Genomic DNA, 20,977 nt, shown 5'->3' on the forward strand with positions numbered 1-20,977 from the left:
AGGCGCTTTAATGTCTGCTCATCATGTAATTACTGAGGAACATAAGACTGGAGAGGAGGTAATGGTGCGGTTACCTACCGGTAATCTTCATTATTTCGAGTCCATGTCTTTCTCGCCACAGTCAAGATTCCCATCCCTCTTTCCCCGGACTTGTTCTCAGCTTTTTAGAGCAATTGTGAGATGTGGCAAGAAACAGGAGGAGGAATGGTTGGGGCTTGCTTTTGTACATTACCTGAAGGGGTGAGGAAGTCATCCATCTTGGGGATAGGTGGACACAACTAGACTGTGTTTTTTTTATTGAAAGGTCCTGGGGAAGAGCTGTTGCTCATCTGTAATTACTGTGGCGAGGAAGACATGGGCTCTGACCAATGAAGACTACCGGTAAGTAACCGGGTATCATGAAACCACAATTGTCCACTTTTGGTCTTAAAAACTAGCTACCAATCACACTCACTGTATCTTTGACCTGACCTTTCAGTTGGGCTTGCATTGCACAAACTCACAGCTCTGAAGTTTCCTAGTGCAAGTAGCTCATTCATCCAGGTGTTTAGTTACTTTGGCTTTTGTGATTCGTAGTCCAGATTTTCAAATGGATAACCACGAAAAAAAGTCCCAGAATGCAAAGCAAATACCTGGCCTGAATAATCTACTCATGCAAAAACCTGGGAACGGACAGCCCTAGACATCCCTCCAAATTGCTGGTGCTGTGACAGAGTGTCCAGAGTTCCACCATAAAAAAAAAGATAATTCTTATGCATAATGCAACCTCGAATACCTTATTTAGGGACTTAAACCGCTCCTTAGTTAAAATTACAACCCAATGTTGCATTATTTATGTTAGCTTGGGGAAGAAGTAGATCGTTTAAAACTTTAAATCATTACAAGTTTGTAATGATTTAAACCATCTTATTTTTCTTTCCCAAACTTCCTTCCTAGCCCCAAAAATCCAAGACTCTTCGTGGAGGGTAAAAGGCAGATATAGGTATCTCCATATTTTTCAATACCAACAATCGTGCTTTTTAAGATCATATCATACATTTGTGACCAGCATGACCTCCTCATCGAACCATAAATCCCTTTACAAAGATGGTTGTTACCCCGTAACACTGCAGCAAAGAAGCAACGCCGCGATCCTCACCAAGATGGCGCTACCATCGACATAACGATGTAACACCGATGCTATCTGCTTCCATAGGAAAGGAACCCACTGTAACATTTGCAAGAACGTTCTCTGACAATCGGCGAATGATGCTACGTTTATCTAATATACTGTTTACTATCGTCTTGTGTTTTTCATAGAGCATTTTTCGTTGTGCAATTTAGGTTCCCATACAAAGATGGCGCATTCCTTAGGACTTTTAAAGTTTCTTAACTTCACTAAGATGGCGTCGGTCCTGTCCTCTTTTGGTCCCATTCCTCGTTCTATACTATGATGCTACATTATATGGTTCCGGGAAATAAAGGTTCCTTCTCACATTCCTGTCACTGTACCCGTATTCCGGATCCGTGAGCTGGGCTCCCCTTCCTCGCCCTGGTGCTGCCGGGGCCCGGCCACCCCTCCCCGGGCCAGCTCCCATGCTGCTGATGCTCGGCAGCCTGTCGGCGGATATGGATAAACAGCTGCTGGTCATCAGGATTAGAGTCCCAGATGGGGGCGCCGTGGACTGGACAGTGCATTCTGCCACCCAGCTGCTCTTTAGGGATGTGCTGGTAAGTCCGTGTCAAAAGGTTAACAAAAGCACGTGGTTACCTAACCGTTAACAGCCAGTTCACCACTTCACATCTGACAACAGTGGAACTTAGTGCGCTCACCTGTCTCTTCTGCCACCCATCTACAGTCTCTTGATGTTTGACCCCGCCCTCTTCCCGGCTGGTTCACTGGTCCTGAATCAACAGTCCAGCACTGCCCGCCAGCCCTCTGACTGGCTAAGTTTCGAGTGACCATTCAAATACAGGATCGCAACTGACTTTGACCATGCACACAATTTATTACCACCTCACATACTTCTTTCATAGAAATGATAATTCAGACAAACCTCATACTCCCTTTCCCACGGAAAATTACAAACAACCTGTGCCCCTCAAAGTTAAGGTGACTACTTCACTCCATGTCATCATGGGCACCTTTTCCAAGTTTGAACTTTAGTGTACACTAGCGCACCTCATAGCAATTATCTTAGGTAACTTGACTTGAATTAGTGTATGTGATGACATTACGCAAGGCAGCCAGGCTACCCAAAGACTAGCTCTCCTTACTAGGGACCTCTCACCTACAAACTAACTTTTACCTTTGATCCCACGTACAGGTTCAAGTACGGCACTGCGTGAGTCCCTTCTAAATTATTCTCTGGGTAAAAACTTAGACGTTCCCTGTCAAAATGTAAGCATGTGTGGTTTCAACCCAAAACACCAAAATGCAAAAATTCGCTGTTTACTCTTAGCTATGGAATCATTCCTGTAGCTATATTGACTTCACACGCCTCCAACAAATGGCTGTTGGATACTGGTCATGCCTTGTCCCCAGGGCATGGCCTTCCCTTCGGATATTCCCTGTGGCTGGTAATCACAGGACATGCTTACAGGCCCTGCCCAATTGGCAGAATTAGGACAATGCCCTTTTTGCAATGCTAATATTGTTGGGAAAATACAGCATCAACACAGGGTGAAGCTTTAGTTAAGAGTTATTGCGGTTAGTTACTTACATTGCATATAAAATACAGAAATCCTGAGAAATTCCCACAAAATGCGACATTATGGGCTAAACTTAAGCTTATCAGTTAGAGCGAGTTATACAACCTCAAGCACCACCCCCAGGTGTACTTTTTTATTTTTAATTTTTAAAGTTTTGTATAGCTCTAGCTAGACCCGTAGGTATCAGAGCGCTTCACATACATATTGTGCAAAGCCGAAGGGCCTTACATTACCTAGAAGGCTGACCATAAGTAAGCAAACCACGGATAAAGAATACAGTATGAACAATAAATAACTGTACAACAGAGGGGGAGAGGAAACAAAGAAACACAAGGTGATTAGCATAGTCCGTTCGCCAACAATCCTTGAATGGGAGTCAACTCAGGATATTGAGGTCTAGGTTAATTGACGTTGTTCAGGGAAGTATTTATTAAGGAGATGAAGTTTGAGATCTCTTTTGAAACAAGAGAAGGAGGGGTTGCATCTGAGGACTCCAGGGAGAGCGTTCCATATCCTGGGAGAGTTGCCAGAAAACGATCGGTATTGGGTGGTTTTCTTTTTCATTTTTGGCGGAGTGAGTTGGAGCTTCTAAGTGTTCTGACTTGACCTGCTCTTACCAGTTTGTTGTTCAGGTAGTTGGGGGCCGGAGAGTGGAGGGTTTTGTGTGTGATGTAGGCCAGCTTGTAAATACATCTCCCTTCCATGGGAAGCCATTTGAGGGAGTTGAGAGCTGGAGTGATGTGATCAAATCTTTTTACTCCAGATACAAGTCGAGTGGCCATGTTCAGCACTGCCCTTAGAGGGGCTAGGTGAGCTTTTGGAGTCTCTGTAGGGATGGCGTTCCCGTAGTCGAATTTAGAGAGAACCAGGGAGTGAACTACTGTCTTGAGGTCATCATGGGGAAGAAAAGGCTTCAATTTCGTGAGGTGTTTTAGAGAGAAAAGAGCACTTTTTGCAGAGTTTTTGATGTGATCCTCCATTGATAGTTTTTTTTGTCCAGGGTGATGCCTAGAGACTTAACTGAGTCGGATAGAACGAAGGGGCAGTTTAGGGCAACCAGATTCTTGAGCCACTCTTGGATAGGACGTTTGGTTGCTTTTTGGAGAGAATAGGATCAGTTCCGTTTTATCTGGATTGAGCTTTAAGTGATTGACGTTGAACCAAGCATGGATCTCCTTTAGAGTGTTATTGAGGTGTTGGATGTCATCGGGGGACTTTATTTTGAAATAGATTTGGGTGTCGTCCGCATAAAGTTGGTAACTCACTCCAGCCTTTTTCAAGATTGGATCATCTCCTTCCTCGCCGGAAGGACACAGAGAGTCCGCCTCCCCCCGTTCAGATCAGAAGCCACCGAAGTCATCTGCGGCGTTCCTCAAGGCTCCTCGCTCAGCCCCACCCTCTTCAATGTCTACATGAGCCCCCTCGCAGCCATCGCACGCAAACACAACCTCAACATCATCTCTTACGCCGACGACACCCAGCTGATCCTCTCCCTCACCAACGACCCCGCCACCGCCAGAGCCAACCTACTCGAAGGGATGAAAGACGTCGTCGAGTGGATGAAGAACAGCCGCCTGAAACTGAACTCAGACAAAACGGAAGTCCTGATCCTGGGCTCGTCACCCTCCGCCTGGGACGACTCCTGGTGGCCCCCCGCCCTGGGCAGCGCACCCATACCGACAGACCACGCACGCAACCTGGGCTTCATCCTGGACTCCTCCCTCTCCATGACCAGACAAGTCAACGCCGTCTCCTCATCGTGCTTCAACATCCTGCGCATGCTACGTAAGATCTTCCGGTGGATCCCCACCGAGACCAGGAAGACGGTCACCCAGGCCCTCGTCACCAGCCGACTGGACTACGGCAACTCCCTCTACGTCGGAACCACTGCCAAACTCCAGAAGAGACTCCAGCGGATCCAGAACGCCTCAGCAAGACTCATCCTCGACATCCCCCGACACAGCCACATCTCCGGACACCTGAGAGACCTGCACTGGCTCCCGGTCAACAAGAGAATCACGTTCCGACTCCTCACCCACGCACACAAAGCCCTACACAACCAGGGCCCAAGATACCTCAACAACCGCCTCAGCTTCTACACTCCCACACGCCAGCTCCGCTCGACCAACCACGCCCTCGCCGCCGTCCCCCGCATCCGAAGGGCCACCACAGGAGGAAGGTCCTTCTCCTACCTGGCCGCCAAGATGTGGAACTCCCTCCCGACCCACCTCCGCCGGACTCAAGACCACCTTGCCTTCAGGAAGCAGCTCAAGACCTGGCTGTTCGAGCAGTAGCGGACCCCCCCCCCCCCCCCCCCCCAAGAGCCTTGAGACCCTCCGGGTGAGTAGCGCGCTATATAAATGCTTGATTGATTGATTGATTGATTGATTGATTGTGAAGAGATTGAAGAGGGACAGGGAGAGGATTGAGCCTTGTGGCACCCCAAGTGTGACTTTTGTTGGCTTAGAGAGACAGGATTTGATTTTAATTTGTTGTGAGCGATGCTGGAGGAAAGAGGTGAACCCTTTGAGTACAGTACCATTTATGCCGGAGCGCTTCGACAAGGTCTCTAGAAGAGCTGGATGATTCACTGTGTCGAATGACGCAGATAGGTCAATAAGGATGAGTAGGCGGGCATCACCATCTAAGGCTTTGCGAATGTCATCCTAGACATTGAGTATGGCTGTTTCAGTGCTACAGTCTTTCCTGAATCCTGATTGAAAGGTGTCAAGGTGGTTGAACTCATCAATGTGTTTATTGAGTTGGTGGAGAACACATGACTCCAATGTTTTTTAAAGGAATGGGAGGTTTGAGATAGGTCTGAAGTTGTTCAGATCATTAGGGTCGGCCCCTGGTTTCTTGAGAATGGGTGTGATTTGTCCTAGTTGAAGGGAGTCTGGGACACAGCCTGAGGTGAGAGAGGCGTTGATGATTTTCGTCCAGAAAGGTGAAATGGTGTGGTTGAGTTCTTTTATGATTGTGGGAGGGAGGGGGTCTATGGTGTGGGAGGAAGGTTTGAGATTAGAAATTATCTTGAAGACCTCTTTATCCGCCATTTGCTCAAAGTCGGACCAGTGCGCATTGTTTTTTAGCTGGAGTCCGGTCCGATTGTCCTTGTACAGAACTCTTTCTGTGTTGTCAGGGGAAGTAGAAGGGGGGAAGGTAATGAGGTAAGGAGTGTTTGCGGTTTGTATGAAGGATTGATCAATTTTCGAGACTTTATTAGTGAAGAAGGTGGCAATTTCTTCACATCGCTCATTTGTGGCTTCGATATCTTGAGAGGGGGTGCAGTTACTTTAATATTCTCTCTTTGGCAACATATGACGATGCAGGGTGCTCCCTGCAGGGGGCACCCTGTGTGACCTATACACTTTTAGCAGCAGGGACATAGCATGGACACTGACCTGTGCCATGTGCCTTAATCGTGGAGAAGTGTGGCTCAGGGGTTAGAGGCGGCAGACCTGGAAGCTGAGATCGGTCCTGGACCAGGGTTCAATTCCCTGCCTCGGTGGGTCTTGGGCTCAAAAATTCCACGGACTCGATAATTCTCGCTCCGGTGCCTACTCGACTCACGGGTTCACACTCTGCGACTCTGGGCAATAGCTTGCTTAATCTCCACTACGGCCCCTCGCGGCGGGATGCCTGGCTTTCACCTTGTGGATACCCTGCCGGGGTTATCTCACAGGGGAATACCAGGACGGGTTCCCAAAGCAAGCGCCGCGAGACCCCTTTGGGGTGATACGTGCGCTATATAAGTAACCACGTTTACGTTTTTTTTTTAACGTTTTAATGCCCTGTATGTAGTGAGCACAGGCCTTGTCAAAGGCCCAAATCTGTTTAACTGTAAGTTGATGGCACACGAATAGAAGAGAGCTATCTTTGTAACTCAAGTGGCAAGACTATGGATCATGCCCTGTATTCCATCAATTGCTGTATGTATGACCACACCTTGGGTGTCCAACATATCAGCATTTAATTTTCCCTTTCAAATAGACGGGACAGGATACAATACAGGGGTGTAGGAATTTAGAGGTGGGGGGACATAGGGGACAAGGGTGGGTAGACGAGGGGGACAAAGAACATCAAAATGTAAAGAGAGACAGCGATAAACATTTTTATTCTGTGCATTAAAAGCATGGAGACGGAAGAACAACTGTAGTTTAAACAGTGATGCTGACTTAAATTGAGCATATTTTTTTTTCTCACGAATCCAGGTAAGCAATGCCCATTGCACGAAAAAAGTGCTTCACCATCCACCCCACCCTTATCCTTATGTGCTGCTGTAGCATGGGCTGCTGCAGCCTCCATGACATAGTTTTTTGTTAGCTGATGTGTGAGCAGGGCTACAGTACTTCACAGGTCATATAAAGGACTTTTAAAACCAGAGGAAGCTTTGTTTTTAATTGCTTCTTGTGCCCCCTGTGGTCCTGCTCTACCTTCTGCCCAAGTCCAAGGTGTCATTTAATACGTGTTGGGTACAGATAATCAAGGATTAATGGTTCAATTAGCTTATTTATCCCCATTGACAAATACTCTGCAGTGGTACCCTGCCACACTCTAAACTGCTACAAAGGATAGCAAGTTTCTTTTAAAATGTAAATGAGTGAGACAGTTATATTGTAGTATATTCACATTTTTGAGCGTTTCTAAACCTGGTGAATCCCAAGGAGCTGTTAACTAAATATTTATGACCCTAGAATATAACCCTTAATGATGTTTGTTTTATATTTTCTTAGCACCTTGAAACTATTCATAACACCATGCACTATTTGATCAGAATTTTTAATGAAAAAATGTATACTCTATCATCCGGTTCTATAAACGATTTAATTTAATGGCTCAAACCTCTATGTCCATTCGCTCTTCTTATTCCAGTTAATTGTTGCATTTAGCAAAGTGTATTGATGTTGCTGTATGCCCTTTTGTGCTATGAAGTGCGTGTGGCATTTTCCTTCCAAGGAAGCTGCTTTCTGGGTAATTGGATAAACTCCTGAGCCTTTTAACTGCTTAAATCACTGGGCCTCCACCTCTAATGGATGGTATCCTTCATCTCCTACCTAAACCCTCAAAACATGCTTCAAGACATTCGTACACTTCTATCCATCCATATATTAGAATCAGTCGAGAGCAACCAGTCTCTCAATTCTTTTCACTTCATATTCATGCATTAGAGCAGCAACACAATCATCACATAAAACATACATGCAACCTTTGGGCATTAAACTGATACTAAGGAGGTAAGATCTTTGCACAGACAGTATTAAGATTAGTAAAAATGACAAAATAATGAAGTAATACAATCACCAAATGCGCTAGTTTGTGCAGCATAATTTGCTTTTTAATGCTGCATAATTTAGTAAATGATTACACATAATATGGTTTTCTCTATCACATAATCCCACTGGCCCGCACCATGGCAATAACTGCATGTAAAATATAATTGCAGACTCCCTAAATGAAAAATAAATACAAGATATAGGAATCTGTTGGGAAATGTATTGTCCTTAGAGTAAAACTCAGTTGGTATGTTTACTTCAGATATCTGTGTATGTAAACGGTTGGTGAACTGGGAACTAGTGAGTTGTGTGTTTATAGACCGATGAGATCCCAGCCTGGGAATGAAAGCACTGTGACTATGTAGGCCAAGTAAAAAATACATTACAGGCTGTCTCCGTATAAGGTAGACTGATAGAAAATGTGCAGAAAGACTCTTGGGAAAATGTACTAACTTTTTCCACCAGTTTTTTGTCACATAAAAGTGACATAGACCCAGGTTGAAGTAATGTGCTGGAATTTACTTTCCAGCACAAATCCAGATTTGTGTTGGAAAGTTGTCTACCATGGCTACTTAGAGCGACACACTTCTTTACGCAAAGATACGTTCCATGGGTTGTATATGGTCATTAGTATACAACTACATAAACAAAAGGAATCCTACTTGCAGTGAAAGGGAAAAGTGTCTACCACAGGTGTGGGGACACTCAGTGTTTTGTAAAATACCCCTCACACTCCAACAGGCCCCTTGGTGTCATGCTTCATCATAGGGGTCTTCGCACCCCTCTAACGGGATGCGGCGTGCTGCGACCTACGACTACGCGGGAGCACTGTAAGTATGGACTATGTGTGGTGAAAGTGGTTGGGGTATTTAATGTGAGTGGTGGGATATAGTGAAGGTTTAAAAAGTACCTGGCTCGTGGGTGTATAGGAAAAAACTTTATTCACAACCCCGGGCTGGTACTGTTAAAAGAAGTGCAGTGCGAGGTAATTTTCTGTCTTGACTATGGACGGTACCTCAGGTGTGCGTCGACATGTTTCGGAGCATATGCTCCTTCTTCAGGACGGGGGCACAACTTCCCCACCTTACTCACGTATCTCTATAGTTTGTGTAAATAACCAAAAGTGCAGGACTATTTACAGTGTTTTAATAATGGATTACAGGCTATAGTGTGCCTACAGCGGTTTTTGAATCAGGATCCATACATTTGCATGACCTGAAAAAAACAAAAGAAAAATGGTCATGGTTACCCTGATTAGGGTGGCTCATACAGGTGCAGTCACCTGGAACACCATTGGCGCATTAGCCCTGTAAAGGAAATGACAGACAAGACATACAACATAGATAACACACATAAAGTTATTTGAAACGCTTTGGTCATACTCATTATTAATGGTTGTCTTGCTTCATGAGCATTCAAGAACGTCTGGGGTTGATTGCTATTGTTGCAATCTAGATGGATAAAGAATCGGTTTTAGTATGATGTACTCACTTTTTGGATGGGAATGGTGTGTTATTTTACCCTATACTCACAGACTCTTGACGAGTATTCCTCCGTGCTACCCCACACGCTGCTCCGCTGGTAGTGACTGTGGATGCATGCCGTGCGGTATTTATACTTGGATTCCCTAATTGGTTTGGCGATCATGGGATAATTGTCGGATGTGCTTGATGCCCAAATAAGGATAATCCGTCCACTTTGTGGATAATTGTCACCCCTTATACGGTTTGTCCGGTCAAAGCAATCTAGAGTAATAGCTCTGCGCAGGTGCGATGGTATCTCCCTGAGGCGCGCATGTGCGATTAGTCTTTGTAGTGCGCAGCGTCTGTCCGAGCGTGCGATTCTATGGAACGCGCATGCGCGAATGTTCTTGCTAGCGCGCATGCGTTATGGGGAGAAGGCATGTTGTAGCGCGAGCGATCCTTACTACAATTATGTTAATCACAATACAATGCGAGGACATCATAGTTTCAGTACTAAATAGGTGAAAAGTAGGCACTGCTTGCCTCGTTGCAGCTATGTGATTGTGTGACCATGACTTTTACAGTAGACCCCATGAGTGTAAGAACTGCCATTAAGGTGATGTAGGTAGATCGATATATAAAGAGCCTTCAGAGGGTTCTAAGTTGTTTGATCAAATCTACTATGGGTGGCATTTTTTGGTTAGCTGGATAGTTGACCCCAAGGGACGTCATCGTTCAGACCCTGGATGTGTGTGCCCAGGCGGAACACCCATCTTTGTTCCTTTTGGAAGAGACCTATTTCTGATGGCATGTGTTCGATTACAGTCCATTTTAAATCGTTCACACAATGTTGCTTTTCCAAGTAATGTGTCGCCATTTTAGTTGTGGACTTCTTGCAGCGGACGTTGCTTTTATGTTCCCCCAATCTTGTCTTTACAGGCCTCGTGGTCATGCCCACATATTCCAAACCACATGGGCATGTGATCATGTACACAACATTCTTTGTATTGCAGTTTGTGAACTGTCGTTGTTCCCAGGTGGTGCCATTTCTGAATGTCAAGATGTTGCTTTTCTGTGTGAGGTGACAGCTGCTGCAATTGCCACAGGGGAAATGTCCCTGTATCCCAATTGTGTTTTGCCTCGACGTGGTATTTGGTTTGGGTCTGGTGTGGACCAGTATGTCTTTCAGGTTCCTGCCTCGGCGGTGTGCATGCATTGGTTTCTCAAGACTGAGATTGCCACAATTTAGTATCCTCCAGTGTTCGTTTATAATTTTGGACACCTCATTGGACATAGTGGAGTAAGTTGTGACACATATTGCTCTTTTATTTTCATCTTTTTCCGGTGGTCTGTCTTCCAGGAGTGCCTCCCTATGATTGTTTTTGGGCCTTTTCACAGCTTTGTCAATAATCCTCGTAGGGTATTGTCTCTGTATCAGTTTCTTTTTCAAGTCGCCAGCTTGTGATCTGAATTCAGTGAGTTCTGTGCAGTTGCGTCTTAACCGTAAAAATTGTCCGTACGGCAAATTTTTCCTCAAATGTCTGAGATGAAAACTAACATACCTCAGAAGGCAATTCCTAGCCGTTGGTTTGAAATGGGTGGTGCTCTTAAGTCTGTCCCCTTCTGCATAGATATTAAGATCTAGGAAGACCATAGATTGATTTGAGATCGTGCTGGTGAATTTCAGATAAGCATTTTGGTTGTTTAGCCAGGTCACGAAATTGGCGGCAGTTTCTTGTTCACCGTCCCAGATGATGAAGACGTCATCAATATACCTTTTCCAGGTATTGATGTGATTTCTGTATGGGTTATCCGTATGCAATATCCTGTTTTGTTCTAGATGGTGGACATATAATCCAGCCAGACTTGGAGCAAAAGTACGGCCCATACTGGTACCGTGACTTTGTAGGTAAATACTCAGACGTGAGTCCCTAGCTCATTGCACCATCAGGATTCAAGCAAGCCGGGCCGACGACGGCTGAAATGCCAGAAACCGGTCCCCGGAAGCTTGTCTCCTTCTCAGTATAAGAATTGGCTTGGTAGTTTAGTTTGCCCTGTTCCCATCATGCACTGGGACAGGAACAGACTAATTTGCATATAGCCAGGTTCTGAGCTGGGATGGTGCAGTGAGCTAAAAAACGGTGATGGATCAAGCCCTGATCTCTTGACTGGGTAGGAGTATTCTGCATCATTCAGAAACTCTGTCCATCACCTTTTCCAAAATCTACAAAACTTTTCCACCAGGTTGCACCGTCTCAATATACCCATTAGATAGACCCAATTAACTCGATCGAACGCCATCATGGCATCCAACGTTATAATGGCCAGGGGTAGTTTATGAAGTGTCGCTAGATCTATTGCTCCGATCAGATTGTATGTAAGATCTCGGATCCCCCTCCCCTGGACAAAACCTTTCTGATCCCCATGCAGCAAGCCACCTATGACTCCATTCAACCTCTCTGCAAAAATCTTGGCAAAGAATTTATAGTCCAGATTAAGCAGAGAGATTGGTCTGTATGAGTCACATTGACCGGGTGGTTTCGATGATTTAAGGATCAGAGCCACTTCATTCCAGGAATGCAGCATCTTCCTGCCTTTCTCAAAGATATGAGAAATTAGCTTTTTCACTGACAGGGACGAGGACCTCTATCAGATATTTATACAGTTCAGCCGGTAAACCGTCCGGTCCCGGCGCTTTACCAGTTTTTCCTGTCTCTAATACTTTCTTGATCTCGCTTGGAGTTATCGGGCTGTTAAGATTATTGGATTTCTCACTGATTTTATTTGGAGCATCTTGGTCTAACCAGGCCTTTATTGCCTCGTCTTGGGGAGTTAGGTCCTCTCTGTAAACCTTTTCAAAGTGCTTCTGAAAATCCTCTTCAATCTCTGTGGGGCTCTTGAGTAAATTCCCAGTGGTATCACATTTTACTTCTTTGGCTAGTTCCTGTTTGGTCGTCCAAGCTAAAAGCTTCCCACTGCCTTCCCCATATTCAAAGTTAGCAAGCTTGCTGGCCTGCCACCTCTTTCTTAACCTTACGTCTATCACCCCTGCCAGTTCTAGTCTGAGAGATTGTAAATCTGTCTGCATGTCTCCGACCAGTGGATTTTCCTCTATCTTCTGAATTTTACCCTCTATCTCCTGTACCTCAGCTCTGTACTTTTTCTGTCTGGCTATTTGGATTGACGATATACATCCCCTCAGGAATGCTTTATAAGTATCCCACACAATTTCTATTGGGGCGCTGTCCAGATTAGTTGGCAACAAGTTTTCTGTCTCTATAGTTAGGTTCTCAAACACTTCTTCCTCTAACAGGATGGCACGGTCTAAAGTCCACCTCCGGTTAGCCAGATTGGAAGGGATTTTTAGAGCTAGAGTTATTGCTGAGTGATCAGAAAGGTGACCCCCAAGATGTTTTATATCTTTCACCCGACTCTTTAAATCAAGACCAACTAGAAAGAAATCTAATCTAGACCTGTGGCCATATTTTTTATTGGGAAAAGTATACCATCTCCTAGTTCCCATTCTGTCTCTCCTAATATCCAGCCACCCTAACTGCTTCATGGCATTTTTTAAGGTGGATCTCATTTTGCAATTCTGAGATGCTCTGCTCCTTAATGACTTATCCATGACTGGATCCAGGACCACATTAAACCACCTGCCAAGATTAAAGGGTCTGGAAAATTCAGTAACTCAGAGAGTAGACCTCTAAGGGGGGCTGGGTCATCCAAGTTAGGGCCATAGTATCCTGCTACTGTACATTTATGTGCATGGCATTTGATCATAGCTATAGCCCATCTCCCCATCTTGTCTACCTTGCTGCTTTCTAATAAAATAGCAGGGTTTCTTTTGATTACTATAGCAATCCCCTTTGTTGTTAATTGTTGCGTTGTACAAATTATATCTTGAATCCATCTCCCGGCTTTGCATAATTTCTTCATGTCGTACTCCGTTAAATGTGTCTCTTGGAGGATGAGAACTTGTTCCAGAGTATCTCTCAGATATTGAAAGGTCCTCTCCATCCTATATTTTGCTCTTAGCCCATTTAAATTCCATGACAGAACCCTCAGCGGAGGTACTTGGTCACCCAAAGGTTGTGCCATGTCTGTTGGCGGGAGACCCATTTCTCATGGGGCCTATTTAGACGAATTGGACATTTTTTTAATTTTATTTTCTCCCACTGCTCCCCATCCAGTGCCCACCACCCTCCCACACTCCTTCGTGACCCCCTGGACAACCCCCTCTCTTCCTCCTTATGACCCTACCCTGGACTCCGAGGCTCCCTCTGGGACCAAAAACCCAGGAACTTGAAATTACATCTTATCTTGGAGTAATATTGAAGCTGCTCAGGAAATCCTTATGTGTCCCTTAGTCTGATCTGTAATATCGAGGAGAGATAATACTGTTTGGCTACGGCTCCGCTGCTCTGCCCTGAAATATATTGGAGGAAATTTTCAGCCTCTTCCACTAGCCTGAAGGCCTGCATCTTGTTATTATACATTACTTTTAATGTAGCAGGCAATATGAGTTGTGCAGTGGCGCCTAATTGACTAAGTGGGTCTAATAACTTTTCCAACTCCCACTGTTTGGATGCTGTAATTGATGAATCATCAGACCGTATTTGGAAAGTTATTGCTTCTGCATTTAGCGAATTCAGCTTAAGTGCTTTATTCAAAACTTCATCTTTCTGGTTGTAGGTTAGAAAGTGGACTAAGATCTTCCTAGGTCTGATTTTAATTGGATTTCGCCTGAATGGGTCCCTATGTACCCTCTGGATGTTGTCCAAGAGAGCTTGCTCTGAGCAATCAATTTGAGTGGATTTTTAAATCAAATTCACCACAAACTCCTTAAGATTACTCCTCTCAGCTCCCTGAGGGACTTTGAGCAAGCGAATATTATTCCTCCCTTGGGAGTTTTCCAGGGATTCCAGCTTTTCTTGAGCACCTATTTCTCAATCTCTTATCATGCTGATCTCCCTAGCGTTTTCCTCCGATTGCGAAGCTTGCTCCGCCACAGTAGATTCCAAAGCTGTAGTTCTTGCTGCTAAAGAGTCCAGCTTATCTTCCATTTTCTCACAACATAACTTGATTACTGCTTGATTTTTTTTTCTGACACCTTAAATCTGTTTCTAACCTCTTCTGTCAATGTTTGTAGAAGATCTGAAACTGATAAGGGAGTGGTACTGTCAAGGAGATCCTCTCTCTGTGCTGTCTCGTGCTCATCGTCACTTTCCATTGCTTGGCTCTCTCTTAAAGATGCCTCCTGGTTTGTCTGGGAAACTCTATTTCTCCCTTGCTCCCTCTCCTTCTGGCTCCCTTACAAGTTTTTGAAACCTGTTTGGCATTAATACACCTTCTGGGAATTCAGGTGGCTTCTCGGCTCAGGTCTTGTTGTTGGTAAACATGCACTCTATCGGGTTTAATATTAGGGTGCTGTGTGCCACTTTAAAGTAGTTCCTCAATGAGGGGGTAAGTTTAGGGTTGTGTTGTTTTTGTGGTGGGGATTTTTGTTTTCTTGGCTTTCCTATTTTTAGGAATAATCCACTCCCCTTCTGAGCTCTTACTTTGAACAGATGCTGTTTTGGCTATTTTTATTGCTTTTATACTGCTTTTACCAGCCTGCACCTCCGCTCTTCGACTGCAGACCTGGTTAACCAAGGGACCCGCGCTTGGGTTAAATAAATTAAATGTGTTAGTATTTGCACTCTGCAGAGCGTATCTTTTTTGCCCCCATTGCCTATAGCTGGACCCCTGCCACGGGGTTCAGCTTCCAGGCCCCCCTTAGGCTAATGATTGTTGATTGAGTGCGTGTCTGGAAACGCTGAATTTACTGTGTGGTCCAGCTCCAGTCCCGTCCCAGTACAAACAACGTCCTTCTCCGCTGCTGCGTTTATTTCCCGGGGATCTCCACACAATTCTCAGGCAGCAAGCCTACCGCTTGTGCTGCCCCAGCCGCCCTGGAGGGGGAACCTTGCAGCCGCTCTCCGTCCGTGGCTCATGTGAGTCCCCTGCATCTCCTGGGACTCCTGGCCCCCATGGATCCCCTGGGACCTCCACTCAGCTGCTGCTCTAGATGTAGCGGACCCCGCCACCTCCACGGCGATGTCAAGCAGACACAATCCAGGAGCCTCGAGTGAGCTGCAAACCTCCTGTCTCCTGTCCTGGCGTCTCGGCGCGCATGTAAGTTTCTCTCCTTTCCTTCCCTTTTTTCGCAAAATTTAACTCGTAGAGACACGGATTACAACCAGATATACCAGCTCAAGTAGAGTACAGTAATGTAGAACAACCTACTCCATAGCTCGCCCAAGTTTCCACGTTGACCCAAGACATCTTGGTCCTGACCCCTGGAGCCTCCCTGACCGGCTACTCGCTGGCAGTCCTGTTTTCCCCCCCAGCCACCAAGACTGAGGACTTATTGTAGAGAAGGGTGTTAAGGACTGTAACCGCAAAAATAGGCCCACAGACACACACAACACCTTTGCTCAACACAAAGAAACTTTGCTACCATCAGATCAGTTAACTATTATCAAGTTTGTTTATGTAGTCTTCAGGGAAGGAACTGGCGGACATACTGTGAAAAATATTTTCAACAGAGAAAGCTTTCTTTACATGGGTTCAGAAGTCACAACCGATTCTAGCATGTTCCTCGAGACTGGGAGATGCTTCTTTGGCCTTTGACAACTGGAAACTTGGTTAAGGTCAACTATTTCCCAGAAAAGACTGAACCATGTCACCATGTGCAACACACACAAAGAGATGACTGAAAGAGTGAAGATACAGACAATAGCAAAATAATTTGTCCTCCACTTTGAACTCCACAAGAAAATATTTGTTTTTTTAAACTAAAGTTGAGGATTTTATTATCACTGCCTGCAGCAAGAAAGAATAATTTTTGATTAGTCTATTTGCATTTTGAGGTTTTGGAAGGTCACTAAGAAGATTTTGTTAATTCTTCCTTTTTTCCCTTTGACCCTTGTTTGCTTTTTGCGCAAGATACAAAGTTCATGTTTTTTTCTCATATTTTCTAATTAATTTGCCGAATGCAAATAAAAATAATTTTTATTTTAAGGAAAACAGCGGCTCCTGTGGGAAAGATACTTAATAAAGATTTGAAAGAAACGGGCGATAAATTGCATATATATATGCAGGGATTGAGGTGAGATGTCAGATAGAGAAAGATTACCACACACTTATTTAGTTTCTTCAAGATTTATATTGAAATTTAAATTATAATGAAAAGTTTTACACGTATAACAAACAATATTTAGAGTTGTGTAGTGTCCCAAGTGACATTTATGAACCAAAAAGCATAAGAATAACATTTGTGAGGCAATATGTGCAAGGTTTCATAATAAACTTTGTTGTTTTACAAAAGCGACCACTTTCTTTTTTCAAAATACATAACATCTATATGATGATAGAGTGCCAGTTATAATGGTTCGCTTTTCTCAATTGTCGACGGCGTCTCTTCAGGACCTACGATGTGGGGACATCTGAGTTTGGAATTGCTAGAATATTAGTGGTGTGCCTGAAAACCGTGTGTAAATGAATTAAAATACTCACTAAGAAACCCAGCCGGGTTCCCTAGTGAGCGTGTGGACCTTAGCAATTTTGGAATGCACAATGGATGTTCTTTCGGCTTCCGAGCTCGGATGATTCAAGTTGCCGGATGTTGGTATCTTTAGTCCATGCGGGCGCTGGAGAGCAGTCACCGCGGGGATGTTGGTTTCTTCCGTGATCGGATTCTTGCATCAAGAAAGAAAGAACCGCCTCCGTCAGTTCTCCCAGGGTACAATGACCTGGTTCCGTCGTGAGTAGGGTTCCCTTGTTTTTCCTTTACGGCAAATAAAAATAAAGCATACTTGCAGACTTTGACTACATGCCCGACTTTCTCACTAATTTCACTTCAGAACAAATTAATTGTATAAGTTTATCGAAGCCTCAGGCTCTCAGACCATGGGCACTTTGTATAGGGTCAATGGAAAGGCCCCAATGCTGTCCCTCCCCCACCCCCAAATTCCAGTGTCTCCTACACAGCTACCATACACGTAGTCCATGCCTTTAATATTTAGTCATTGAGCAAAGGCCATTCTCAGTGCCGTGCTCCGTGTGATCTACTTGTGGGGCAAGTTTTAGTGCAATATCCTTTGTGACATCTACCATGTAGAACTATGTCTGATGCTTATGTAGACAGTGATGCAATGAACAGTGTGCCGGTTGGAGTTTTGTAGCACAGATAAGCATAACTGGTGAATATGAGTGTTTTTTGGTTTGGTTTGTAACCATAGAATCCCATCAAACCAGGTGCTATCAGTATCAAATTTTAATGTTTTAGTCGACCAGTACCAAAGCACAGCTTTGCTCTCTGTGACTCTAATATGGAGGCTTGCAAATATTTTCAATCTCACTCATTCATCTGTGCTGGCAATAGCAGAGAAAAAGGAGACCTTGCCTTGTCTAAAAACAAGAGAAGAGAAGGAAAGAGGCAGGATGTTTAATTATACAGAACAGTCTCAATCCATTATGGGCGAATATTGTTACTTTCTGCTGCTTCTCTCACTTGGCTGCTTTCCATTAGGTAATGAGCTGGGGTCATCAGTACCATGTGTGACAAATGCTCCAGTAACTGTGGTAGCCGCTTTCGCCTTCATAGTTACTTTTGCTCCTTGGTTTCTGTTTTTCCTCTTCTTGGGACTCTGCTTTTAAGAGAATTCCTTCAGCCTAATCACCTACAATCCACCTCCATTTGGAACTGGTCCTCATTACCCCTGGTCCAGGGTTTATGAGAGCCATGTTTTTAAATTCTCTCCTGTCAGAGATTCTCCTACCTGTCTGGTCCTTTGTTGTGCCACTTGCCTTTTTCCCTCCATTAGTGGTCCTTCTGAGGCATGCCGGCTGATTCCATGTGATATTTAGAAGTGTGAAGTAACACAGTGGCTACAGGGAGGAGTCACCTTTGCTTCTTGCTGTCTCAGTGAGGGATGGCCATTGTCCAGCATTTGACAATAGGGCACCTGGTTATTATGTCCCTGAGTCTGACCACGGCTTTGGCAGTGCGGTGGCGGGACGGCCCCAGCGCTGCACCGCCAAAGCCGTAAACAGGCCCTTAGTGTCCAACACCTTCCCTAAAATGGTCTGTAGTTTGTATTTTTGTTTAGCGTGTAGTTTTTAGAATAGTAACTAATATGTGCCAAAATCATATTTTTTTTTATTCATGTATTTTATTTAATGTTCTTTTGTTATTTTTGATGTATAATGTTTGAATTTTTTTTGCAAAACAATACATCATTTTGACATTTTACAGGTGTACAAAATTCTATGTACTTTTTTTGGTATGGTATCACATTTACTGTATTTTGTATCCTTCTTTTAAGAAATGTATACTTTTGAACATTTAAAAAAAGGTATAATAATTTTTATTCTCAGTACATAGTATTTTAGAAATGTTCAGTTTATATTATTTAGTACTATTTAATATAGAGTTGCATTTTTATAGTACTAATTAATTCATACTTTACATATTCAGTTGAATGTATTCAATACATTGTTTAACATTTTTACAGTTATCCATCTTTTGTACTTTAACAATATTTTTGTTATAGATTGATTTATCGCAAGAAACCTAATATATATTTTTTATGGTTTCTGCAATAGTGGTGTTTTGTTCAATTCTAGTTGTGGGTGTATTGGTATGTAGATGTTTTATAAAAATGATATTGATAAAAATTTCTAGGTAACCTACTGTTATTTAACAAGAGTCCGACTTTGAATTGTAGCACTTTGTACATTTCTCTGGTTTGTTTATTTAGTACAAGATTGGTTAGGTCTGCTGACTATTCCATCTTTAGTTGCTGGTAGCTTTGTTCTTTTTTGAGGGCTTCTGTAAATTTGTGGAGTGCTGGTTGGATTCTTCCTAGTGTGGCTTGGAAGGCATTTCACCAGCCTTCTACTGCATTGTTGTATTAGCTTTCAGCGACGGTTCCCCCACTAGAACAGAGGAGCATCGCCCCGCCTTCTGTGCAGCCAACAACATAATTGGCAAGGGTCATTACCATTTTTAGGTCTCATGGCAATTTACAGCGCGAAGCGCTGTCTCGCCAGAGACCTATGGTGAGCGACGCAGCTTTCCAGGAGACAGCAACTGGCCGCGCGCATTTCCTCTGCCAGAAGGCGATTTGAGCGGGCCACGCGCACGAGAACGCGCTCGCTGTGGCCAGCTCCTGTCTCCTGGAAAGCCGTAACACACAGCCACACCTCCCCCTGCACGCATGCGCACACACAGAGACACACACACGAGCGCACCTACACACACGCGCACACACATAGACCCCGCCGCACACACACAGAGACACCCACATGAGCGCACCTACACACACGCACGCACCCACACATAGAAACCCCCCCCCCGCTGCCTCCGCACACATACATACAGGCAACACACAGGCGAGCGCACACACACACACACTCAAGCTCACCTCCCCTCCCCCCTACAACTAAGCGCCACTTACCGCCATTCTGGACTTCTGCAGCTTCCGCGGGTCTCTCCCTCGGGCATGGGAGCCCCGCGTCACCAGCACTGCTTCTCTCCGTGGGCGGGTGCGCGGGCTTCCGAAGACGGAAGTCCCGCCTCACGGAAGGTTTCGGTTTCGTGTTGTGGTTTTCATGCTTTTTGCTGTCCGTTCATGCCATTTAATTTGATGCTGGGGCAGGTCCACACGTGCTACTCTCCAGCCGCTCTCATACAGGCTGTAGAAGCTGCCCAGTTTGAAGCGAGTTTGTTGCCTTTTTTAGGGGATTCTTAATGTTAGTCGGTAACGGACCTGTTTTTAACCGCTTCTCCCAGAGCGGGGATGTTAGGCCAGCCTGTGGCTCGACTTTCAGGATGGGGGAAACGTTAAAGAGTGTGGTATGGCCGTTTATCGTCAGAGTGAACGATCGTTGGACCTCTCCCGGGTATGGTCGTAACTGATACTCCGTGCAGGAAGCTTTGGCTGCTGCCCCCGTTCCCGGGTTTTGGGATATGCGTGGCATCATTAAGGGACGTTGTCGGGGCATGTACCATACGGGGACGGTTCTCTGAGGCATATGTGGCATTTTCGACACTAAACGTTCCGTTAAGAAGCAGTGGTTCGAGTTGCACCCTGCTGCAGCATTGACTTGCTTTCTCACACGTCATCCATCGTAGCAGACTTCAGAGGCATCCCGTTCGAATAAAGAAACAGACTGGGCACACGCTCACCCACCCTAGTTATTGCCGCGATTCCAATCTCTGTAGTCAGTACGCTATTGCGGGTCTGTGCCCTCACAACGTTACACTAATGACGGAGGGGTAGGGAACTCGCATATCCACTGCTGAAATGAATGAATATTTACCTATACTATTTACTTTCTTTAATGAAGTTTTATATAGCGCAAACTTTACCCAAAAGGTGTCATAGCGCTTTACAAAAGAACTAGGTAAGTTACAAAAGGTACACAAGATACACTAAACACACTAACAAGTTACATATATAATGTTACAAAGGTACAAAAAATAGAGTGGTGGGAATA

General features: G+C 44.6%; 1 protein-coding gene across 2 annotated transcripts in view; it reads left to right on the forward strand.

Annotated features, from left to right (window-relative positions):
• Positions 1-1,431: 1,431 nt before the first annotated feature.
• The window catches only part of MAP2K5 (mitogen-activated protein kinase kinase 5), a 1,222,966-nt gene continuing 1,203,420 nt past the window's right edge, over positions 1,432-20,977 (forward strand). Inside the window, exon 1 of one of the 2 annotated variants that reach the window (XM_086958013.1) lies at positions 1,432-1,710. In XM_086958013.1, the coding sequence (XP_086814139.1) occupies positions 1,576-1,710 (135 nt within the window). In that variant the 5' untranslated portion in view covers positions 1,432-1,575. The remainder of the gene's footprint in view (positions 1,711-20,977) is intronic. The other variant, XM_086958012.1, reaches the window with a different exon arrangement.

This window comes from Lissotriton vulgaris, chromosome 2_1 (assembly GCF_964263255.1).
Source record: "Lissotriton vulgaris chromosome 2_1, aLisVul1.2, whole genome shotgun sequence".
NCBI lineage: Eukaryota > Metazoa > Chordata > Amphibia > Caudata > Salamandridae > Lissotriton > Lissotriton vulgaris.